Genomic DNA, 19,756 nt, shown 5'->3' on the forward strand with positions numbered 1-19,756 from the left:
CATACATTTTCCCTGACACCCAAAAGTACTCATTACTTTTTGAATGCCTAGCAGGACAGGAAAATGGTCCAATTCACGCACTTATCAAGAGAACATTCCTGGTGATCCCTACTGCCTCCGATCTGGAGGATTCACTAAACAAAAACACTTTGTTTGTAAATTATATCTGCGTGTTGGAGTGTGCCGCTGGCTATCCATAAATAACTAAAACAAACGTCTGGTTTGCCTAATATAAGCAATTTGAAATGATTTTAATTTTATACTTTTGATACTTAAGTATATCTAAAACCAAATACTTTTAGATTTTTACTCAAGAGGTATTTTACTGGGTGACTTTCACTTTTATTTGAGTAATTTTCTATTGAGGAATCTTTACTTTTACTCAAGTATGGCAATTGGGTACTTTTTCCACCACTGCTTATAGCCTACGCTTGGCAGCCTATTAATTTGATTTACACACTGTTAGGAAAATTACGATTAAATGACTGAACAAATCATTTTAAATGGAACTGTAACTAAGTAAACTTATACTCTGTTTTATTATATCTGATTAACAATATGAGTTCATAAGAAGGGATTGTGTGACACGGACACGGAGTAATTAAAGTTAATGAACACCATTCCAACTAGGAAGAAAGAAATGGGTTGTGGATTAAGTAAACAGATAAGGTAGTTAACCTATGATTGAACTGACGAAACTTAGCTCTGGGGTGTTTTAGATAAGACAGTGAGTGCATTCCTAGGTTTTCTGTTCATTAGAACTGTCAGGTAAGTGGTGATCGATAATGTTGAGGGTTCAAAAGTTAACTCCGTTGTGTTGTGTGTCCTGTGTATGTGCTAGGGGGGTCAGAATGAACTTTTAAAGTTCCCTTTGTCCCGGTCGAGAGGAGGGGATTCTGTTAAGCAATGAAATGACGTCATGTTATTGTATATAAACTGTTGCTCGTGATAACGTGGCAGCGGGCTCCGAGAATAAATTCTGTTACCTATTATTGAAAAGACTGGTCTCCGTCTATTTTATGCAAACAAGAATCTTACAAATTCTCATAAAATAGAATAAGGGAATTCAATTAATGAATGCATATTGGTATAATTAAATTACAGTAACACACACTGCATTGGCAAAAGGAGAAGAACACAGAACAGCGGCTGGTGACGTGCACAGGTACCCGGGCTGTTTCCAGAGCATCGAGAGTGCGGCTGGTCAAGGGGGCGTGATCGCGGAGGAAAGACTAGAGACAATAAAACGAGACACCACTCGTCAGGGCGTAAGGTCGAAGTCAGCCACCAATTGGGTGAGCGGGTGGTAATCGGGGCGTGTCATCGGACTTACCTGGGGGCAGAGCGGACCTGGAAGGCAGGAACAAAAACCTTCGAGATGATGCAGAGGGACCGGGTAGATCAATGAACAAACAGGTGACGGATGTTCCAGTGGATTGTTGGGCAAAGTCGAGGCAAACACGACCACTCATATACATTAAGTTAAAGGTAAGTTTAGAGGCGATTTAACAGTGTTTATCACTTTATAGACGTAGGTGGTTTATATCTTATAATATAGGCTATGTGGAGGCTAAGCTTGACCCATCGCATCAACACTGTTGATGCATTTATTTATTCGCTTTGACACTGTTTATCTATTTATTTATAGCTTAAAATAGTTACAAAGTATGGCTAAATAAGTAACCTGTGTACAAAGGCTGAAGAACATACACACATCCAGGTACTTTCCGTAGGTGCTGGAGTTGTATGCAAACTTATGGAAAACAGAAAGGGAAAAGCTGCACACTGCTGCTCCCAGATGATATTTATTAACAACGTTTCGACCCTTAGGTCTATGGATGCCCGGTGAAGACCTAAAGGTCGAAACGTTAATAAATAAGTAAGCTGACGTGGAATTCTTTTAAGATGTTCATACCATGCATCATTTAGCCATTTGGTTTAGAATTTTAGTACCCCCTTAGGTATATAAAAAAAAACATTTCAAGAAAGAATTTGAAAAAGATATTACGTTTTTGGCCTTTACTACTAAAGCCCATAGAAACGCATTAAATAACACATTCATAAATGTAAAAAAGGACGGTCAAAAAATAGATCATAAGAAACAAGGTTTTGAAGTGTCTGTCCTATATCTAGGAGATGTAAAAAAAGCTCAGGAAATATATATATATATATATATATATATATATATATATATATATTGTTTCACAAATGTAACTTCTTTCTTTGGGCACAAAATTACAGTACCTCCTTTCCTCCATTTGTTTGTATGGGTTACGTTCAGACGAGTCCTGTGATACTAGTGGGGGTTGTAGAGCAAAACGGAGACCACCATCGTGTTCCCTTCCATTGAGTGGAAGTGCGACATTGGCGGATGAGGTGGATTGATGTGATCTCCTTTGGTGTACGTTACAGGCAGTGGTGATATTAGCATGTCAATCTTTGTGGGGCAAACCAAAAAATGCTGGCAAGGCCACCACAGAACACATCACTGAACAATACATTAATTTCACTATAACGGTGACAGACGGTGTCCACAAACTGTTAGGGGGATACATAGCTGTCCTAACAGCAGAGTCCCAACAGCAGTCCCAACACCTTACCACTGCTACACCTGGCTGTAAGCGGAGCCTTGCCTGGCAATAAAACAGTTCATTCAGCCTCGTTTACTGCCTTTTAAAAAAACTGAGCTGATATGGCTGACTTGTTTAAAAAACATGGTTTCTACTGACAATTGAGATGTACAAACTATGGCAAAAGGGGACGACAAGCGGATAAGAGGCAATCCGTAATTTCGATTAAGACATTAATGAGCGAGCTAGGACGGACGAAGTCAATATAACTATTTGTTCAGAACTTTTGAAATGTACAGCAACAGAATTCAGAACATGGGCCGTTCTTACAGTGTTCTCCCTGTACACCAAGTCAGAATCGTAGTATAAATAAAGGAGGCATAATAAACAGACAATGAAAGCTCTTACAATATTCAATGATTACATTTCTCAAAAACAGGTTATAGGCTACATGTGCACCACCAAGTCAGAACAGTAGGCGAAATTAAGAGGGGAAAATAAACCAACATATTAGGTTGAGGCACATAGGCTACTAACAGCTTACTACATAACATACACTTAGTAGTACTTTCTTAGCTACAGCCAGGAGCCCTGGCATATTACATCATTTATGCAGCAGCATACAATACATTTTTGGACTCACCTTGTTGTGCTGAGCTCACTTGAACAGGAAGGTGGTGCGGCGGACCTTTGTGTGCAAATTTTGTCATCAAACTCTGGCACTCTCTGAATTTATGGTGCTTTCAAGACAACTGGGAACTCGGAAAATAACAAGGTTGAATCATGATGACGTCAGTGACCTTCAGGCCGGAGCTCTAGAAAAAGGCCAGAGTTCCCAACTTACAATACTGAGTTGGATGACCTTTCAAGAAGTATTTTCACTGTCAGAGCTCGTTTTTGCCCAAGTTCCCAGTTGCCTTGAACTCACTGAAGTCAGATTTCCCAGTTCTGAGTTAACAGATGTTTTGAGCGTGGCAGAAATTATGCTGGATTGACAGCATGGCCAATGTTTAATGTTTTTTTTTAAATTTTACTAGGCAAGTCGGTTAAGAACAGTTAAGTTAAGACAACGCTGGACCAATTGTGTGCCACCCTATGGGACTCCCAATCATGGCCAGATGTGATGCAGCCTGAATTTGAACCAGGTACTGCAGTGACACCTCTTGCACTAAGATGCAGTGTCTTAGACCACCGAGGCCTCTCAGGAGCCTAAAAAGAGACCATAGAAAAAGAGACCCTTAAACCCAGACTTGGGGACCACACACCCACTTCATTGAATGCCAGACTAGTGATTGCTTTACAATGCTTGCACTTAGCCACTGATTCCTTCCAAACCACTCATTGTTAAACTTGCTATTTCTAACTTGTGTTGTGTAGTGTTTATGTCCAATGGCCGATGAGCACCGATAGTTTTATCTATAATTTCTCTTCATTTTTGCTCTTCATATGACAAGGATTTTAAAAGTATTTGCCAGTTGTAACGGGATTCTTCCTGGGAAGGAGAGGCGGACCAAAATGCAGCGTGGTTGAAGTTAATGTTTTTTAATAAGAAACCTAAACATAATACAAAACAATAACCGTGGGAAAACCCAGAACAGCCCTATCTGGTGCAACAAAGACAGGAAACAACCACACACAAAACCCAACACAAAACAGGCTACCTAAATATGGTTCCCAATCAGAGACAATGACTAACATCTGCCTCTGATTGAGAACCATATCAGGCCAAACATAGAAATAGACAAACTAGACACACAACATAGAATGCCCACTCAGATCACACCCTGACCAAACACAACATAGAAACATACAAAGCAAACTATGGTCAGGGTGTGACACCAGTAGATTGTCGACTTGTTTCATCATGTTGACTGATAGCTAAGATTTTGAAAGTATGTTGCTGCCATGTCAGTCCAATCAGAGCTACTGTAGATATAACGAGATTTGACGTAATTCTATCTGTGGCCAATGACATTAAGACGTCTTGGATGGGAAGTTCTAATGTAAATGTATGGCAACAACCAAGGGGCTTGATTTTTCGATGTCTATTCTTAGATTTGGCTGTGACGTAGTGTCCCCACAAGTGACAGAACACTGAGACAATCACAGCGCAACTAGAGAACATTACCAACCCCTACACCCCGTATATTCTGCTGGCTGCCCCAACACCACAGAAAGCACTGAGCTAGGTAGGCTGAAACATCTGCATTTTGGAGCTGCCTTACTCAAGAAAGCAAATTGTATGCAGCTTTATTAATTCAATTAGTATTATATTTGTCTACATTGTTTTCAAACTGATATGTGACACGTATTAATGCCAAAATAACATGCATAATTGGGGCCCACCTGCCCTGAATGACAGGTCACCACTGGTTACAGAGAGGTTGGTGGGTGGCATGACAGCTTGCACTTTGTTTACTGCAAAATAGCATTGTGTCTGGTCAAACACAATTTTTTCCAAATGTTTAATAAGGGTTGGTAACAAGCTGATTGGTCGGCTATTTGAGCCAGTAAAGGGGGCTTTACTATTCTTGGGTAGCTGTAATGAAATTCCTCTTCTTCAGAGGAGGAGTAGCAAGGATCAGACCAATGTGTAGCGTGATAAGTGTCCATAATTATATATTTAATAAATCAACAGAACACTGAACAAAATAACAAAAGTACAAACAACCGAAACAGTCCCGTATGGTGAAAACACTAAGACAGGGTATAACCACCCACAAAACACAACAGAAAACAGGCTACCTAAATATGGCTCCCAACCAGAGTCAATGACTGACACCTGCCTCTGATTGAGAACCATACACGGCCAAACACATAGAAATATAACAGAACAAAACATAGAAAAACAACATAGAATGCCCACCCCAACTCATGCCCTGACCAACTAAAATAAAGACATAAAAAAAGAACTAAGGTCAGAACGTGACAGTCACGTGAAAACACTAAGACAGGGTACAACCACCCACAAAACACAATAGAAAACAGGCTACCTAAATATGGCTCCCAACCAGAGTCAACGACTGACACCTGCCTCTGATTGAGAAACATACTAGGCCAAACACATAGAAATATAACAGTATTCAGACCCTTTGCTATGAGACTCGAAATTGAGCTCAGGTGCATCCTGTTTCCATTGATCATCCTTGAGACGTTTCCACAACTTGATTGTAATTCCACCTGTGGTAAATTCAATTGATTGGGCATGATATGGAAAGGCACACACCTAGGGCTGTGGTGGTCACGAAATTTCATCAGCCAGTGATTGTCAACCAAACAACTGTAGGTCTCACGGTAATTGAACGTTAATTAACATAAAAACATTTAGCAGCTCCTTCCTTCCACACATAGCCTACAAGCCACTGATGCAGACCTTTGGAACATCTACATAGCCTACACCTTCATGGCACAAAAAATGCTATTATTTTCCTTATATAAAATAGTGCAATTAGTTATTTGTGATAAAATTAAGATCAGCTTGTGTTAATAAAGTCCCAATTTATTGTTACACATTACCATTAGATACTTTTGGCCAAATGTATCTGGACACCCCTTCAAATTAGTGGGCTTTTTCTTTTTTTCAACAGGTGTGGCTATTTCAGCCACACCTGTTGCTGACGGGTGTTTTAAAATCGAACACAAAGTCATGCAATCTCCATAGACAAATATTGGCAGTAGAATGGCCTTACTGAAGCGGTCAGTGACTTTCAACATGGCTACGTCATAGGATTTACCTGCACAGAGCCCTGACCTCAAACACATCGAAAACCTTTGGGATGATTTGGAATGCCGACTGCGAGCCAGGCCTAATCGCCCAACGTCAGTGCCCAACCTCACTAATGCTCTTGTGGATGAATGAATGGATGAAGTCCCCACAGAAATGTTCCAACATCTAGTGGAAAGCCTTCCCAGAAGAGTAGAGACTGTTATAGCAGAAAAGGGGGGACCAACTCCATATTAATGCTGTCATGACGTGGCCCTTTCTGGGTATAGATCATGGCTTCTCACTCTCTCCTACACCCAGGTTCTGTTATCTCAGGTTGTAAATTCCTGGCGGAGACTCTCTCCCCCTTTTCATGCAAAGAGAGACCACAGAGTGAACAACGGATTTCACGTGGCCGAACACTTAAATACCAAAAATGGGAAAATGAAACTATATGTCCACTTGTGAGAATGGCGTCATGGAACCGCATTTTCTATTGTTACGAATAAAAACCCCTCCTGAGGTAAATCCTCTCCAGACCACGCATACCTCGGTGTAAGCTGAGGTGGGACAGGTTTGAGTACCAAGACTAAGCAAAACCACAGCATGAGCTGTGATTGCGAATAGTTATTGAATTCATAACCATACCCCGTTGAGCATTGGCTACACAGCATTCAACTTCTTCCCTTTGTCCACCAAGCCGTCATATTGGCTTAGCGCACTAGGAATCTTCCCTATCCTTGTTAGTAACTAATATTTACTGTTTGTTTGTTTATGCATTTCTGTGATTATTTAGTTAGTTAGTAAATAAAGGATTAAGCCAATTGGTGTATGGATTATTTATAGTAAAGGCTGGGTTTGTCCAACCATTTACGACATTCAGATGAGACTGACATGAGGTAAAGAATAATTCATTAATGGAAGACTAATTGATCAGATATTAAAATATCTGAAGAGTTCTATTCGGAAAATTATAACTTCGTAATCTTTAGACTTCCTGTGGTGCCCCGACTTCCTAGTTAAAAAATGTACATGATTAGTTTAATCACATAGTAATTATTACACAGACTTGATTTGATTAAATAACCGTCTTCACCTTTAATGATGCCAATGACATGACAATGCCCATGATTTTGGAATGAGATGTTCGTTGAGCAGGTGTCCACATACTCATGGCCAAATGTGAATCACATTTTTATTTGGCATACCCCCGACGGAGTTGCGCGTACCCCAGTTTGGGAATACCTGCGGAAGACCATTCCATTCTTGTGGGCCGGCTCAGGAGTATTGATGTCTCTGAGGGGTCTTTGGCCTGGTTTGCTAACTAGCTCTCTAAGAGTGCAGTGTATAGAGTCAGAACATCTGCTGTCCCAGGCACTGCCTGTCACCAAGGGAGTACCCCAAGGCTCGATCCTAGGCCCCAAGCCCTTCTCAATTTACATCAACAACATAGCTCAGGCAGTAGGAAGCTCTCTCCTCCATTTATATACAGATGATACAGTCTTATACTCAACTGGCCCCTCCCTGGATTTTGTGTTAATCTTGATTCTAGCCATCCCGGATCCGGGATCGTGAATACAGCCTCAAGCTCATTACCATAACGCAACGTTAACTATTCATGAAAATCGCAAATGAAATGAAATTAATATGCTAGCTCTCAAGCTTAGCCTTTTGTTAACAACACTGTCATCTCAGATTTTCAAAATATGCTTCTCAACCATAGCAAAACAAGCATTTGTGTAACAGCTAGCGTGGCTAGCGTAGCATTTAGCGTTAGCATCAGCAGGCAACATTTTCACAAAAACCAGAAAAGCATTCAAATAAATAATTTACCTTTGAAGAACTTCGGATGTTTTCAATGAGGAGACTCTCAGTTAGATAGCAAATGCTCAGTTTTTCCTGAAAGATTATTTGTTTAGGAGAAATCGCTCCGTTTGGTGCGTCACGTTTGGCTACCAAAAAAAAAGAAAATTCAGTCATCAAAACGCCAAACTTTTTTCCAAATTATCTCCATAATATCGACTGAAACATGGTAAACGTTGTTTAGAATTAATCCTCAAGGTGTTTTTCACATATCTCTTCATGATATATCGTTCGTGGAAGCCTCCTCTCTCCTAATCACTGGATGACTGCGTGCAGCTTGTAGATTACGCACCAATTTAGACAAAGGACCCCCGGGCGGACCCCTGGTAAATGTAGTCTCTTATGGCCAATCTGCCAATGATATGCCTACAAATACGTCACAATGCTGCAGACACCTTGGAGAAACGACAGAAAGGGCAGGCTCATTCCTTGCGAATTCACAGCCATATAAGGAGACAATGGAAAACAGAGCCTCAAAAATTCTGCTCATTTGAAGTTTCATCTTGGTTTCGCCTGTAGCATGAGTTCTGTGGCACTCACAGATAATATCTTTGCAGTTTTGGAAACGTCAGAGTGTTTTCTTTCCAAAGCTGTCAATTATATGCATAGTCGAGCATCTTTTCGTGACAAAATATTGCGCTTAAAACGGGCACGTTTTTTTATCTATAAATTAAAAGAGCGCCCCCTATATCCAAGAAGTTAAACGCTCTACAACAAAGCTTTCTTAGTGTCCAACAAGCTTTCTCTGCCTTTAACCTTGTTCTGAACACTTCCAAAACAAAGGTAATGTAGTTTGGTAAGAAGAATGCCCCTCTCCCCACAGGTGTGATTACTACCTCTGAGTGTTTAGAGCTTGAGGTAGTCACCTCATACAAGTACTTGGGAGTATGGCTAGACGGTACACTGTCCTTCTCTAAGCACATATCAAAGCTGCAGGCTAAAGTTAAATCTAGACTTGGTTTCCTCTATTGTAATCACTCCTCTTTCAACCCCAGCTGCCAAACGAACCCTGATTCAGATGACCATCCTACAAATACTAGATTACGGAGACGTAATTTATAGATTGGCAGGTAAGGGTGCTCTCGAGTGGCTAGATATTCTTCACCATTCGGTCATCAGATTTGCCACCAATGCTCTTTATAGGACACATCACTGCACTCTATTATCTTCTGTAAACTGGTCATCTCTGTATATCCGTTGCAAGACCCACTGGTTGATGCTTATTTATAAAACCCTCTCAGGCCTCACTCCCCCCTATCTGAGATATCTACTGCAGCCCTCATCCTCCACATACAACACCCGTTCTGCAAGACACATTCTGTTAAAGGTCCCCAAAGCACACACATCCCTGGGTCGCATGTCTTAATGTGGAAGACACATTTCAGTTGAAGGCATTCAGTTGTACATCTGACTAGGTATCCCGCTTTCCTTTCCCCTTTCAGTTCAATGCTGCTAGCGACTGGAATGAGCTGCAACAAAAACTCAAACTGGATAGTTTTATCTCAATCTCTTCATTCAAAGACTCAATCATGGACACTCTTACTGACAGTTGTGGCTGCTTTGCGTGATGTATTGTTGTCTCTACCTTCTTGCCCTTTGTGCTGTTGTCTGTGCCCAACAATGTTTGTACCCTGTTTTGTGCTGGTACCATGGTGTGCTGCTACCATGCTGTGTTGTCATGTGTTGCTGCCATACTATGTTGTCATCTTAGGTCTCTCTTTATGTAGTGTTGTGTTGTCTCCCTTGTCATTATGTGTGTATTGTCCTATATTTAATTTATTTTTAATCCCAGCCCCTATCCCCGCAGGAGGCCTTTTGGTAGGCCGTCAATTTAAATAAGAACATGGTCTTAACTGTCTTGCCTAGTTAAATAAAAGTTCAATTAGAAAATAACATTAAAGTTTTTCTGCCATGTGTAATATGCAGTAGACTATGTATTGCATAACAATAATAATTTTAATTCCGTTTTTGGGGGGGGGTTTGGGCTCATAAGCCTAGGCATATGCATAAGCTCTAATATGCATATGAGTGTTTTGAATGAGTCACCTTAGAATGCGCTGTCCGTTTCATTATGTTAGGCTTTGAAACCACATCATCCATGTTTCGCACTCTCAACTTGCTGTTGAACTTCTTTCTTCAAATGTATCATCATAGTGAGGTGAATTTTAAAAGTAGAATGTTCTTACTGTTTTGATGATAAGTGTTTGTGGTGATTTTCAATGCATTTGCATTGATGTCGATGATATTCCAGCCCTGAGTACCAGGCCATTAGGACCTGATGGCGGGACAATAGAGCCCTGAGTACCAGGCCATTAGGTCACACTTGTGTGAACAAACAAACTCAGGAAGACAACATGAAAGAGCGAGGTGGAACATATGAGGTTGTGGTATTTCTTTCACCGTTGTGCTGTTTGTAGTATGTTTTTTCCCTCACTTTATTTCACTATACTGATCCCACTAGTTCTACTTGTCATTTAATAGGAAGTTAGCTACGATCAAAGCTCTTATTTAAAACGAAAGATCATTCATGTGTAATTAATCTCGCAGAACCAGACGTGTATCTCTGATTATTGCATTATATGGCGTAGCTATAGAGTCTATCATTACTGTGTGTAAATTACATTTTACCATGTAAATGCAGGGATATTTCTGAGGTACCGTAAAATAAAGTGCAACTATACTTTCTTATGCGATCCTCCATTGCCACATACTGGACCTCACTGAGGATCATGGGCTGTGTGCACTCAAATGGCAGGGTACTGATAAAACACAGAAGCCACTGCCTCCTTCCTGTTTCACAGCTGTCGTTCTGAAGTTGCTCCCTGCCTTCAGAGGCTGCAAATCAAAAAGGTATGATAAAGTTAAAGTTAATAAGTATTTGCACAAACCACACTGTCTATACAGTCAAAAAACATGAATCCTTATCGAGACCCTAAATCTTGCATTTCCTGTTAAACTGAGAACAAGGAATAAGCTGAAAAAAGGAAAAGCTGGAGAGTTTATGGAATACAACATCCTGAATGAGCCCATTCAGAGTGCAGTGAGTTTCTAAATGAGAGAGAGGAACTTACGTGGAGACCGAATACCTCGTCGAAGCAGTGGGAGCTCCTTAGGCACCAGGAGATGTTGAGTTTTACCGGAGGTTCACAGTGTTCTGTCAACCCTGAAACAGCAGACATCTTATGAAAACAACTTAGTCACAGAGCTCTCTCCAGATCTGTTCCTGTCTGAGGACCAGAGCCAGGGCTAGAGGCTCCTACTTCCTCCCCCAACAACTTCCTCCACATGCTCTTACTGTAGACACAATAAAGTAGCTTATTGTATACAGTAATGATATCATTGCACGTTGTCTAATGATTGGAGACAGGCACAAGAATACGTAATAGTTTTTTTTAAAATTCTACACCCAAACAAAAGAGCAAGGTGTAAACTTCGAAATAATAAACGGGACAATAGCCATAAAGCAAGTGCACAAATACACGTAGCATGGAAGCAACAGCGCAGGTACTCATGGGACCAACGGACATGGTAACAATAACCGACAAGGACGGTTGGGGAACCAGAGGGCACATATATAACTTACTAATCAGGGGGAATGGGAACCAGGTGTGCATAATGAGACAAGACAGTCCGGGGTTGGTGGTAATGAGTCCAGTTCAGTGACGCCTAGAAGGCCGGTGACGTAGACCTCCGGAGCAGCTGAATGGAATAAGCAGCAGTACTGGGGGATCTGTGACAATCATATAAATATCCTGCATTGACAGTATACCATCCTACAATTCTAGTCATAGGAAGGGGCAATCATGTTCTTGCTATATGATATTCTACAAGGTTCAGTAAATAACTGAGTTGTAACCTAACTTGCAGAAACATAAGAGAGGTTATAGCCTACTGTCAGGGAATTATTCTAATCAAAAGAAGAGACTTTTAGATTTCTTCAAAACAATCCAACTTTATTATTTAATTACTGCAGTAATGGAGCTTGTCAACGACCCACCAATGGGTGATTTGTTGAGTGCCCAACGAGCGGATTTGAGCCACAGTATTTTATAGCAAAGTACATCCTCATGAATGTTCATGACAAACAACAGATGTATGGAATGGGTCACAAGGTTAGGATTTGTATGAAATATACTAATAATTCACAGCAGACATTATCTGCTGTAAAGACTGTTCTAGTGGTCTCCCGGGTGGCGCAGTGCTTAAGGGCGCTGTACTGCAGCGCCAGCTGTGCCATCAGAGTCCCTGGGTTCACGCCCAGGCTCTGTCGTAACCGGCCGCGACCGGGAGGTCAGTGCGCGCTAACCAAGGTTGAGTTCTAAGAACCCTATATTGTAGCATAAAACACAACTCCATGATAGGATATAAGAATAAGGATACTTTGGCAGGCCTAATGAATACAGAAATTATACAGTGTTACATTGTTTATAATGTAGTGGAAGCTGTTACAATGTTACATTGTTGTAGTTACATTGTAGCAGGACTTACAATGCAACCTTCCCAGAAAGTCAAACTAAAGCAAGGCAAGTGTTGTCTCAATGCCTCCTTCTGTAGATTGCGACAGTATATCAACTATTGAAATAGATTAATCTGGCTAAATAGAAAATGTTCTAAGCCAGCTCCAAGTGTCTACCGATTATGTTTTGGTAGTACATGATGCTGCGCACAAGAAGACAAGGGAATTACACTGTTGACATTTAAATCAAATCAAATTGTATTGGTCACATACACGTGTTTAGCAGATGTTATTGTGGGTGTAGTGAAATGCTTGTGTACCTAGCTCTGACAGTGCAGTAATATCGAACAAGTAATATCTAACAATTTCACAACATATGACCAATACACACAAATATATGTAAAGGAATGGAATTAAGAATATACAATATATGGACGAGCAATGTCAGAGCGGCATAGACTAAGATACAGTAGAATAGTATAGAATACAGTATATACTGTACTTAGGAGATGAGTAATGCAATATATGTAAACATTATTCAAGTGACTAGTGTCCCATTTGTTAAAGTGGCCAGTGATTTCAAGTCTATGTATATAAGCAGCAGACTCTATAAGCTAGTGATGGCTATTTAACAGACTGATGGCCTTGAGAAAGAAGCTGTTTTTCAGTCTCTCGGTCCCAGCTTAAAATCCATTTACCCTGCTCTGACACTGCATTTACCAAGCCCGGACAATTTACACGGGCGTGTAAAGTGAATAAAAAATGTAAACAAATAACACTTCTGTCAAGTTCCCCGTCAATAACCCTGTTTCCATGGCGCTCGCCACTTGTACTAAGCGCTCCTGCTTGGTTGTCACTAGTTACCACAGACACAAAGTCAAAATTAACTATATTGTAAAAAAAAGTATGTTTTGTCTTATTGTAAGATTAGGGTTAGGCATAATGTTAGCAGTGTGGTTAAGGCTAAGGTTAGGTTTCAAATCAGATTAAGATAAATTGTAGTAATACGCAGAGTTGAGCCATAATTATGACTTTGTGGATGTGGTAACTAGTGACTACCCTCCATGTAGGCGGTCTACCGTGGACACCAAATTGGAGATTATATTTTAACTGGCGAACGGCAATGAACGTTCTTATTGGACAAATTCACGGAGTGTGGCTTCTTCTTTTTCGAATGTTTTCATTAGTTTCAGACATCAACATTCCATGCACTTTGTAGGTTAGGCAAATAGGTCTATATTCCAAATGAAAAAATGCCATTCTAACTCATATTTATTAGGGCATGAAATTACTTATTTTTTTGTTAAACAGGATCAGTAAATCACTGAACATTAGGCCTGTCTTGTAGATTACTTTATGAAGACACAGACTACTTCTGTGCATTTATACTGGTTAACATTAAGTTATAAAAGGCTTTTATTGAACACACAGCTTGCTAAAACATCCCTATAGGCTTCCGCCTTCACCCCGTGACCTCCTTGCCCCCCCTACTTCACTGCTCAACATTAACATTACACCACAAGGCTGATGTACTCTCATTACCTCATTATGTTAAATCAATGTGAATCATGCATAATAAAAGTGTAGTAAATGTGTAATTAAAAGGTTTTTAAAAAGTCTCATCATCCATAATATAATTATTAGGGAAATACCAGTCCTTCTGATCATAGCACTACAGATTATAGGACCCAGAGTCATTGACAACCTGCCTTTCTCTAGGTGCTCCCTAGGCAAGGGTGTGAAGCGCTGATCACCGAGGTAGAATACGAACAACTCTGATGTGTTGAAATATAACTTGTAAAGCTGGTTTTTGTACCTAGTAGGAGTGCCAGCACATCAGTCTTGGTCGACTTTAGCAACACATTGGTCGCTGTAAGTATTTCCTTAACAAGTTCATCTGACTGTTTCACGTTTGTTTTGCCTTCTTTGTCACTTTTAAAATCTTTTCAAATCTGCTGCAGAGGTTACTATTTGTGCTGCTTACCAATACAGGCGATGTTGCAGTTTTCTGAGGGAGCCCCACCAATAACACATTTATTACAGGTGGACAAATTGTATATGTATTTTATTACAGGTGGACAAAATGTATATTTCTTGCTTTCTCTCTTTTGTCTCCTTTTTGTTTAAGGTGGACAAATGGATTTTCATCAGATGTTGAATGATCAAACTCTTATTCTTTTCTTACTTTTTTAAATTTTTTATCTCTAGGCTCTAGGCTCTAGATTTTCACCTGTAGTTCCTCTTCAATATGTTTCTGGCCAAAAAACTCATTGGTGGCATCCTGGATGTTGTGAGGTAGGCCTGGCTCCTTTTGACACACACACACACACACACACACACACACACACACACACACACACACACACACACACACACACACACACACACACACACACACACACACACACACACACATAAACAAGCACACACACACACCCTGGCAGGTTACTGACTTAATTCATTCATGATGTTGCACACTCAGTAGTTATTATATAGTAATAGACAATGGTCCTTCTTGTTTTCTCCAACAGCAATGTTGACCCCGGTCAATTCATGCCATCAGAGCCTGTGAGTTAACCCTTTAACAACCTTGATAACATCTCAGAACACTGTCCTAGTCTTATGAACACTGTGGATTGGAAAGTTTTAGAAGTAAACTCTACTCTTTTGAGCAAATGAACCACAACTGTTGCTGTCCTGCATGCCAGATCGCAGTGTTAACAGAACCTGGTCTGTGTTTGTGCCCTAGCCCCCACCACGCAGACCTCTGGCCTACGCTAAGCCGAATGAGAATGACGAGGAGACACAGTTCCGCAAGGTGTTCCAGCAACTTGCTGGGGATGTAAGTACTTATTGTTTTTCAACTTATGCACTCCTACTACTATCATATCTGATCCTATTCACCTCCGTTATCCAACCGTTAGTGGTTTATTGTAATATAGTGCAGACCAACGACCAGTGTTAATTAAGTCACAGATTTGTTTGTGGTGTATTATCTTTTGAAGTTGGTGCCGCCAACTATCCAGGAATGTTATTTCATTTTCGGGCTGATTGTACACTGGTACAATAAGTGAAGCCCTGTTGTCGCCTCTTGTATCCAAGTTAAGCCTAGTTTGCATTCCAAACCCCTCCCTCCACTTATTCACCCTGCTTCATCTGGAGCCAGACCTCAGAATGTGGTTCATCCAGCCACTCAAAAGATGTTGGAAATGACGCTTCTAATGTGCTGTCTGTCATTCGCTGCTGCCAACCAATAGAAGCCTTTTAGTAGAGTACAGTAAAGACTTTCTGTTGGTTTAAATCATTGATTCCACCCCCTTTGGTTCTGGTCATGTGTAGTAGCCCAGGGCTCCACAGATGTTCCCCTTCTCAACAGCAACTGTATGCTCATATGACTGCTATTGGATCAGGCAGTGGTGGAGTAAGAAGCTGAGGGTGTGGTTGTTGACAACCCAAAACCCTGGTTTATTCCACAGACAGCAAGAAGAGAGACTGGTTCCTCCTCTCTCTCTGCCTGGTTAGTTTTGTGTGGGTGGGGGTGGAGGCTGTGTGAGTCATATACTGTTGTTGAGAGTGGATACATGTATTACATGTTCTTCTGGGCACTCGTCAGGCAGTGGTTGACTTTAAACTGATGACTAGACGGCCTCATTAAGGCCTTTCTCATAAGTGGAGGGAACCTAAAGGCATACCTGTTGCAAATATACCCGCTGAAAGTTTTGAAGTTGTTACCATAATTGTGATTCTAATATGTCACGCACAAATACAGAGAGAGCTATGTATTTGGTCCATGATTGTACTCCTGACACATCTCTTCATTAAAGTCGTCTCAGTGTCCTTATCCTTTTGTGAGCTGAGTTGTGACCCAAATACATGTAGGCATTTACAGCATATGAGGATATACTTGTGTATCTCTCTGTGTATTATAGGACATGGAGGTGAGCCCCACTGAACTGATGAACATCCTCAACAGGATCATTGGCAAACGTGAGTCCTATTTTTACACAAACACCATGCTTGTGTCTATATTTGTCTTTGTCATTGCATTCTTATAGTATTTATATTTCTGTGTGCATGTACCTTATGTTCATAAGCATGTCTATGCATGCCTTTTTGTATCTATGTACTCTCTGTACACACACACACACACACACACACACTTTACTCATATCTAGACACCTGCTGCACGCATAATGGAGTTTGTCTAAGCACAAGACTAGTTCCATGGAATGGTTTAGAGTGGTCTGTCTGTGTTCATTTCAGGTAGTGACCTGAAGACTGATGGCTTTAGCATCGAGTCATGCAGGAGCATGGTGGCTGTCATGGACGTATCCTTCCACATCAGTGCCTATATTAGGATGGAGGACTATACTACACTATTCTATACTATCAGAGTAGTTGATATTAAGTTTTACCTTAACCCTGAGCACACAGAGCGACAGCTCAGGAAAGCTAGGTTTCCATGAGTTCAAGTTTTTATGGAACAACATCAAGAAATGGCAGGTGAGTTCAGTCCTCTTGTTCCATTTTTGACAATCGGCACTGTATGAACAATTGTGTGAAATGATGGACATTTCTGTGAAACGTTTGCCTTGAGCTAGAAATGATTTGCATGTATTTGCAAGGCATTCATATAAAACCACCTACAACTTCAAATAGTCCTCTTACTCCATTAATGTAAGAATGTTGTTTTATAAATGTCATGTTAATACACTCTTTATAAAAGGTGCTGTGAACTTTGACCTCCTGTGTAACCTTATTTCCGTTCTGATTCAGTGCATCTACATATCAAATGACACGGACCGCTCAGGGCTCATCTCCTCACAAGAGCTTCCTGCTACCTTCAAAGCTGCAGGTGAGCTCAGAGATCATGAGAACCAAAACATGGAAATGCATATTTCTTTGTCATCATAAGGCTTTTATAACAGTGTCATAACGGTGACAACAAACAGCCATGATAACTGATGAAAGCTAGCTAGTTCCTGCATATACACTACCGTTCAAAAGTTTGGGGTCACTTAGAAATGTCCTTGTTTTTGAAAGAAAAGCTATTTTTTTGTCCAATAAAAAAACATCAAATTGATTAGAAATACAGTGCTGACATTGTTCATGTTGTAAATGACTATTGTAACTGGAAACAGCTGATTTCTAATGAATTATCTTCATAGGCGTACAGAGGCCCATTAGTAATCATCACTCCTGTGTTCCAATGCCACGTTGTGTTAGCTAATGCAAGTTTGTCATTTTAAAAGGCTAATTGATCATTGGAAAACCCTTTTGCAATTATGTTAGCACAGCTGAAAACTGTTGTCCTGATTAAGGAAGCAATAAAACTGGCCTTTAGACTAGTTGAGTATCTGGAGCATCAGCATTTGTGCATTGGATTACAGATTCAAAATGGCCAGAAATAAAGACTTTCTTCTGAAACAGTCTGTTCTTGTTCTGAGAAATTAAGGCTAATCGATGCGAGAAATTGCCAAGAAACTGAAGATCTCGTACAAAGCTGTGTACTACTCCCTTCATAGAACAGCGCAAACTGTCTCTAACCAGAATAGAAAGAGGAGTGTGAGGCATCGGGGCACAACAGGGCAAGAGGGCAAGCACATTAGAGTGTCTAGTTTGAGAAACAGATGCCTCATAAGTTCTCAACTGGCAGCTTTATTAAATAGTACCCGCAAAACACCAGTCTCAACGTCAACAGTGAAGATTCTAGGCCTTCTAGGCAGAGTTGCAAAGAAAAAGCCATATCTCAGACTGACCAAAAAAAAAAAGATTAAGATGGGCAAAAGAACACAGACACTCGACAGAGGAACTTTAGTTTCTCAAACTAGACTCTCAAAGGTACTTGTCCTCTTGCTCAGTTGTGCACCAGGGCCTCCCACTCATCTTTATATTCTGGTTAGAGCCCGTTTGCGCTGTTCTGTGAAGGGAGTTGTACACAGCGTTGTATACAGCGTTGTATGAGATCTTTAGTTTCTTGGCAATTTCTCGCATGGAATAGCCTTAATTTATCAAAACAAGAATAGACTGACGAGTTTCAGAAGAAAGTACTTTGTTTCTGGCCATTTCGAGGCTGTAATCCATCCAACAAATGCTGACGCTCCAAATACTCAACTAGTCTACCGAAGGCCAGTTTTATTGCTTCTTTAATCAGAACAACAGTTTTCAACAGTGACCCCACACTCTTGAAAGGTAGTGTATGTGTTTGGTCTCATTGGTGTCTCTCTCCTGTTATGTCCGTGTGCAGGCTTCCCTCTCAACGACCAGCTCTTCCAGTTGATGGTACGCAGGTACAGTGATGAACAGGGCAACATGGACTTTGACAACTACATTGGGTGCCTGGTCAGACTGGACGCTATGTGTCGTAAGTGACTGATCCTCAATGCTCCCCTGTTCAGTCCGATTATGTTCTTGATTTCAGACTATTTCCTTTTCATTACCCTTCAGTAATAGTGTTTTGTGCATTTTCAGGAGCTTTCAAGACTCTGGACAAAGATGATGATGGAATCATCAAAGTCAACATCCAGGAGGTAAATTAGTTTTCACTATTTTCTCTTTGCATTTGGACGATGTGTTTAGGGTTAGGGACCATTTTTAAGATTAATGACTGGATATAGGAACTGAAATTAGACCTAAATAACCACACATCTTTTTGTGTTCTGCTTTCTCCACAGTGGCTTCAGTTGACCATGTACTCATAAAACATCAGGGAAAGCCTACAAAAATCCTACATTCATCTCTTCATTTATCTCTTTCTCTTTCTCTTATTTTAGATTTTTATTTCATATGACCATTGTTATTATTGTTTACAGACGTTCATACGTCATTTAGTCATGAAAGTTCATTCAATTCATCACTAGATGGCAGCATTGCAGCAACACCAGGAAAGCACAAATCCACTTTCTGTCCAATAGGCCAAACTCAAATACCTTTCTATATTCCCAAATATTTTAAAGTTTTGTGTTTTCCTTTTTTCCAGAAAAACACTTGGTCAAACATTCCATACTGCTATGTAATGTAATATATACATTCTAGTGCTCAATAAAGGGGCAATATTACCTAATACTTGCAGATATCTAATTTATTACAATTTCTAAATGTTCTGCTTTTGCTCATTAAATAAATGTTCTCTCGTATGTTTGTAAATAACTTTAATATTTTTGT

General features: G+C 40.4%; 1 protein-coding gene across 2 annotated transcripts; it reads left to right on the plus strand.

Annotated features, from left to right (window-relative positions):
- The first annotated feature begins 1,181 nt into the window (after window positions 1-1,181).
- On the plus strand, window positions 1,182-19,728 carry LOC109905479 (calpain small subunit 1-like). Of its 2 annotated transcripts, XM_020502875.2 has the most exons (12): window positions 1,375-1,488; window positions 14,312-14,464; window positions 14,801-14,887; window positions 15,124-15,160; window positions 15,342-15,434; window positions 16,522-16,579; window positions 16,856-16,920; window positions 17,027-17,095; window positions 17,369-17,447; window positions 18,840-18,956; window positions 19,064-19,122; window positions 19,267-19,728. In XM_020502875.2, the coding sequence occupies exons 3-12, from the start codon at window positions 14,841-14,843 to the stop codon at window positions 19,291-19,293; spliced, it is 651 nt and encodes a 216-aa protein (XP_020358464.1). In that variant the 5' UTR covers window positions 1,375-1,488; window positions 14,312-14,464; window positions 14,801-14,840; the 3' UTR covers window positions 19,294-19,728. The 2 variants fall into 2 exon arrangements, with proteins under 2 accessions (XP_031646371.1, XP_020358464.1); XM_031790511.1 differs by lacking the exon at window positions 14,312-14,464 and having other exon boundaries at window positions 1,182-1,488.
- The last annotated feature ends 28 nt before the right edge of the window (window positions 19,729-19,756 follow it).

Source organism: Oncorhynchus kisutch, linkage group LG15, assembly GCF_002021735.2.
Source record: "Oncorhynchus kisutch isolate 150728-3 linkage group LG15, Okis_V2, whole genome shotgun sequence".
Classification (NCBI taxonomy): Eukaryota; Metazoa; Chordata; class Actinopteri; order Salmoniformes; family Salmonidae; genus Oncorhynchus; species Oncorhynchus kisutch.

What these genes read in the sequence shown, in the direction of transcription:
- LOC109905479 (XM_031790511.1), top strand. Translation starts at nt 14,841, where the DNA reads ATGTTTCTGGCCAAAAAACTCATTGGTGGCATCCTGGATGTTGTGAG. An exon ending in AATTCATGCCATCAGAGCCT is followed by an intron (nt 15,161 to 15,341) that starts GTGAGTTAACCC and finishes TTTGTGCCCTAG; the next exon opens with CCCCCACCACGCAGACCTCT. An exon ending in TGCTACCTTCAAAGCTGCAG is followed by an intron (nt 17,448 to 18,839) that starts GTGAGCTCAGAG and finishes GTCCGTGTGCAG; the next exon opens with GCTTCCCTCTCAACGACCAG.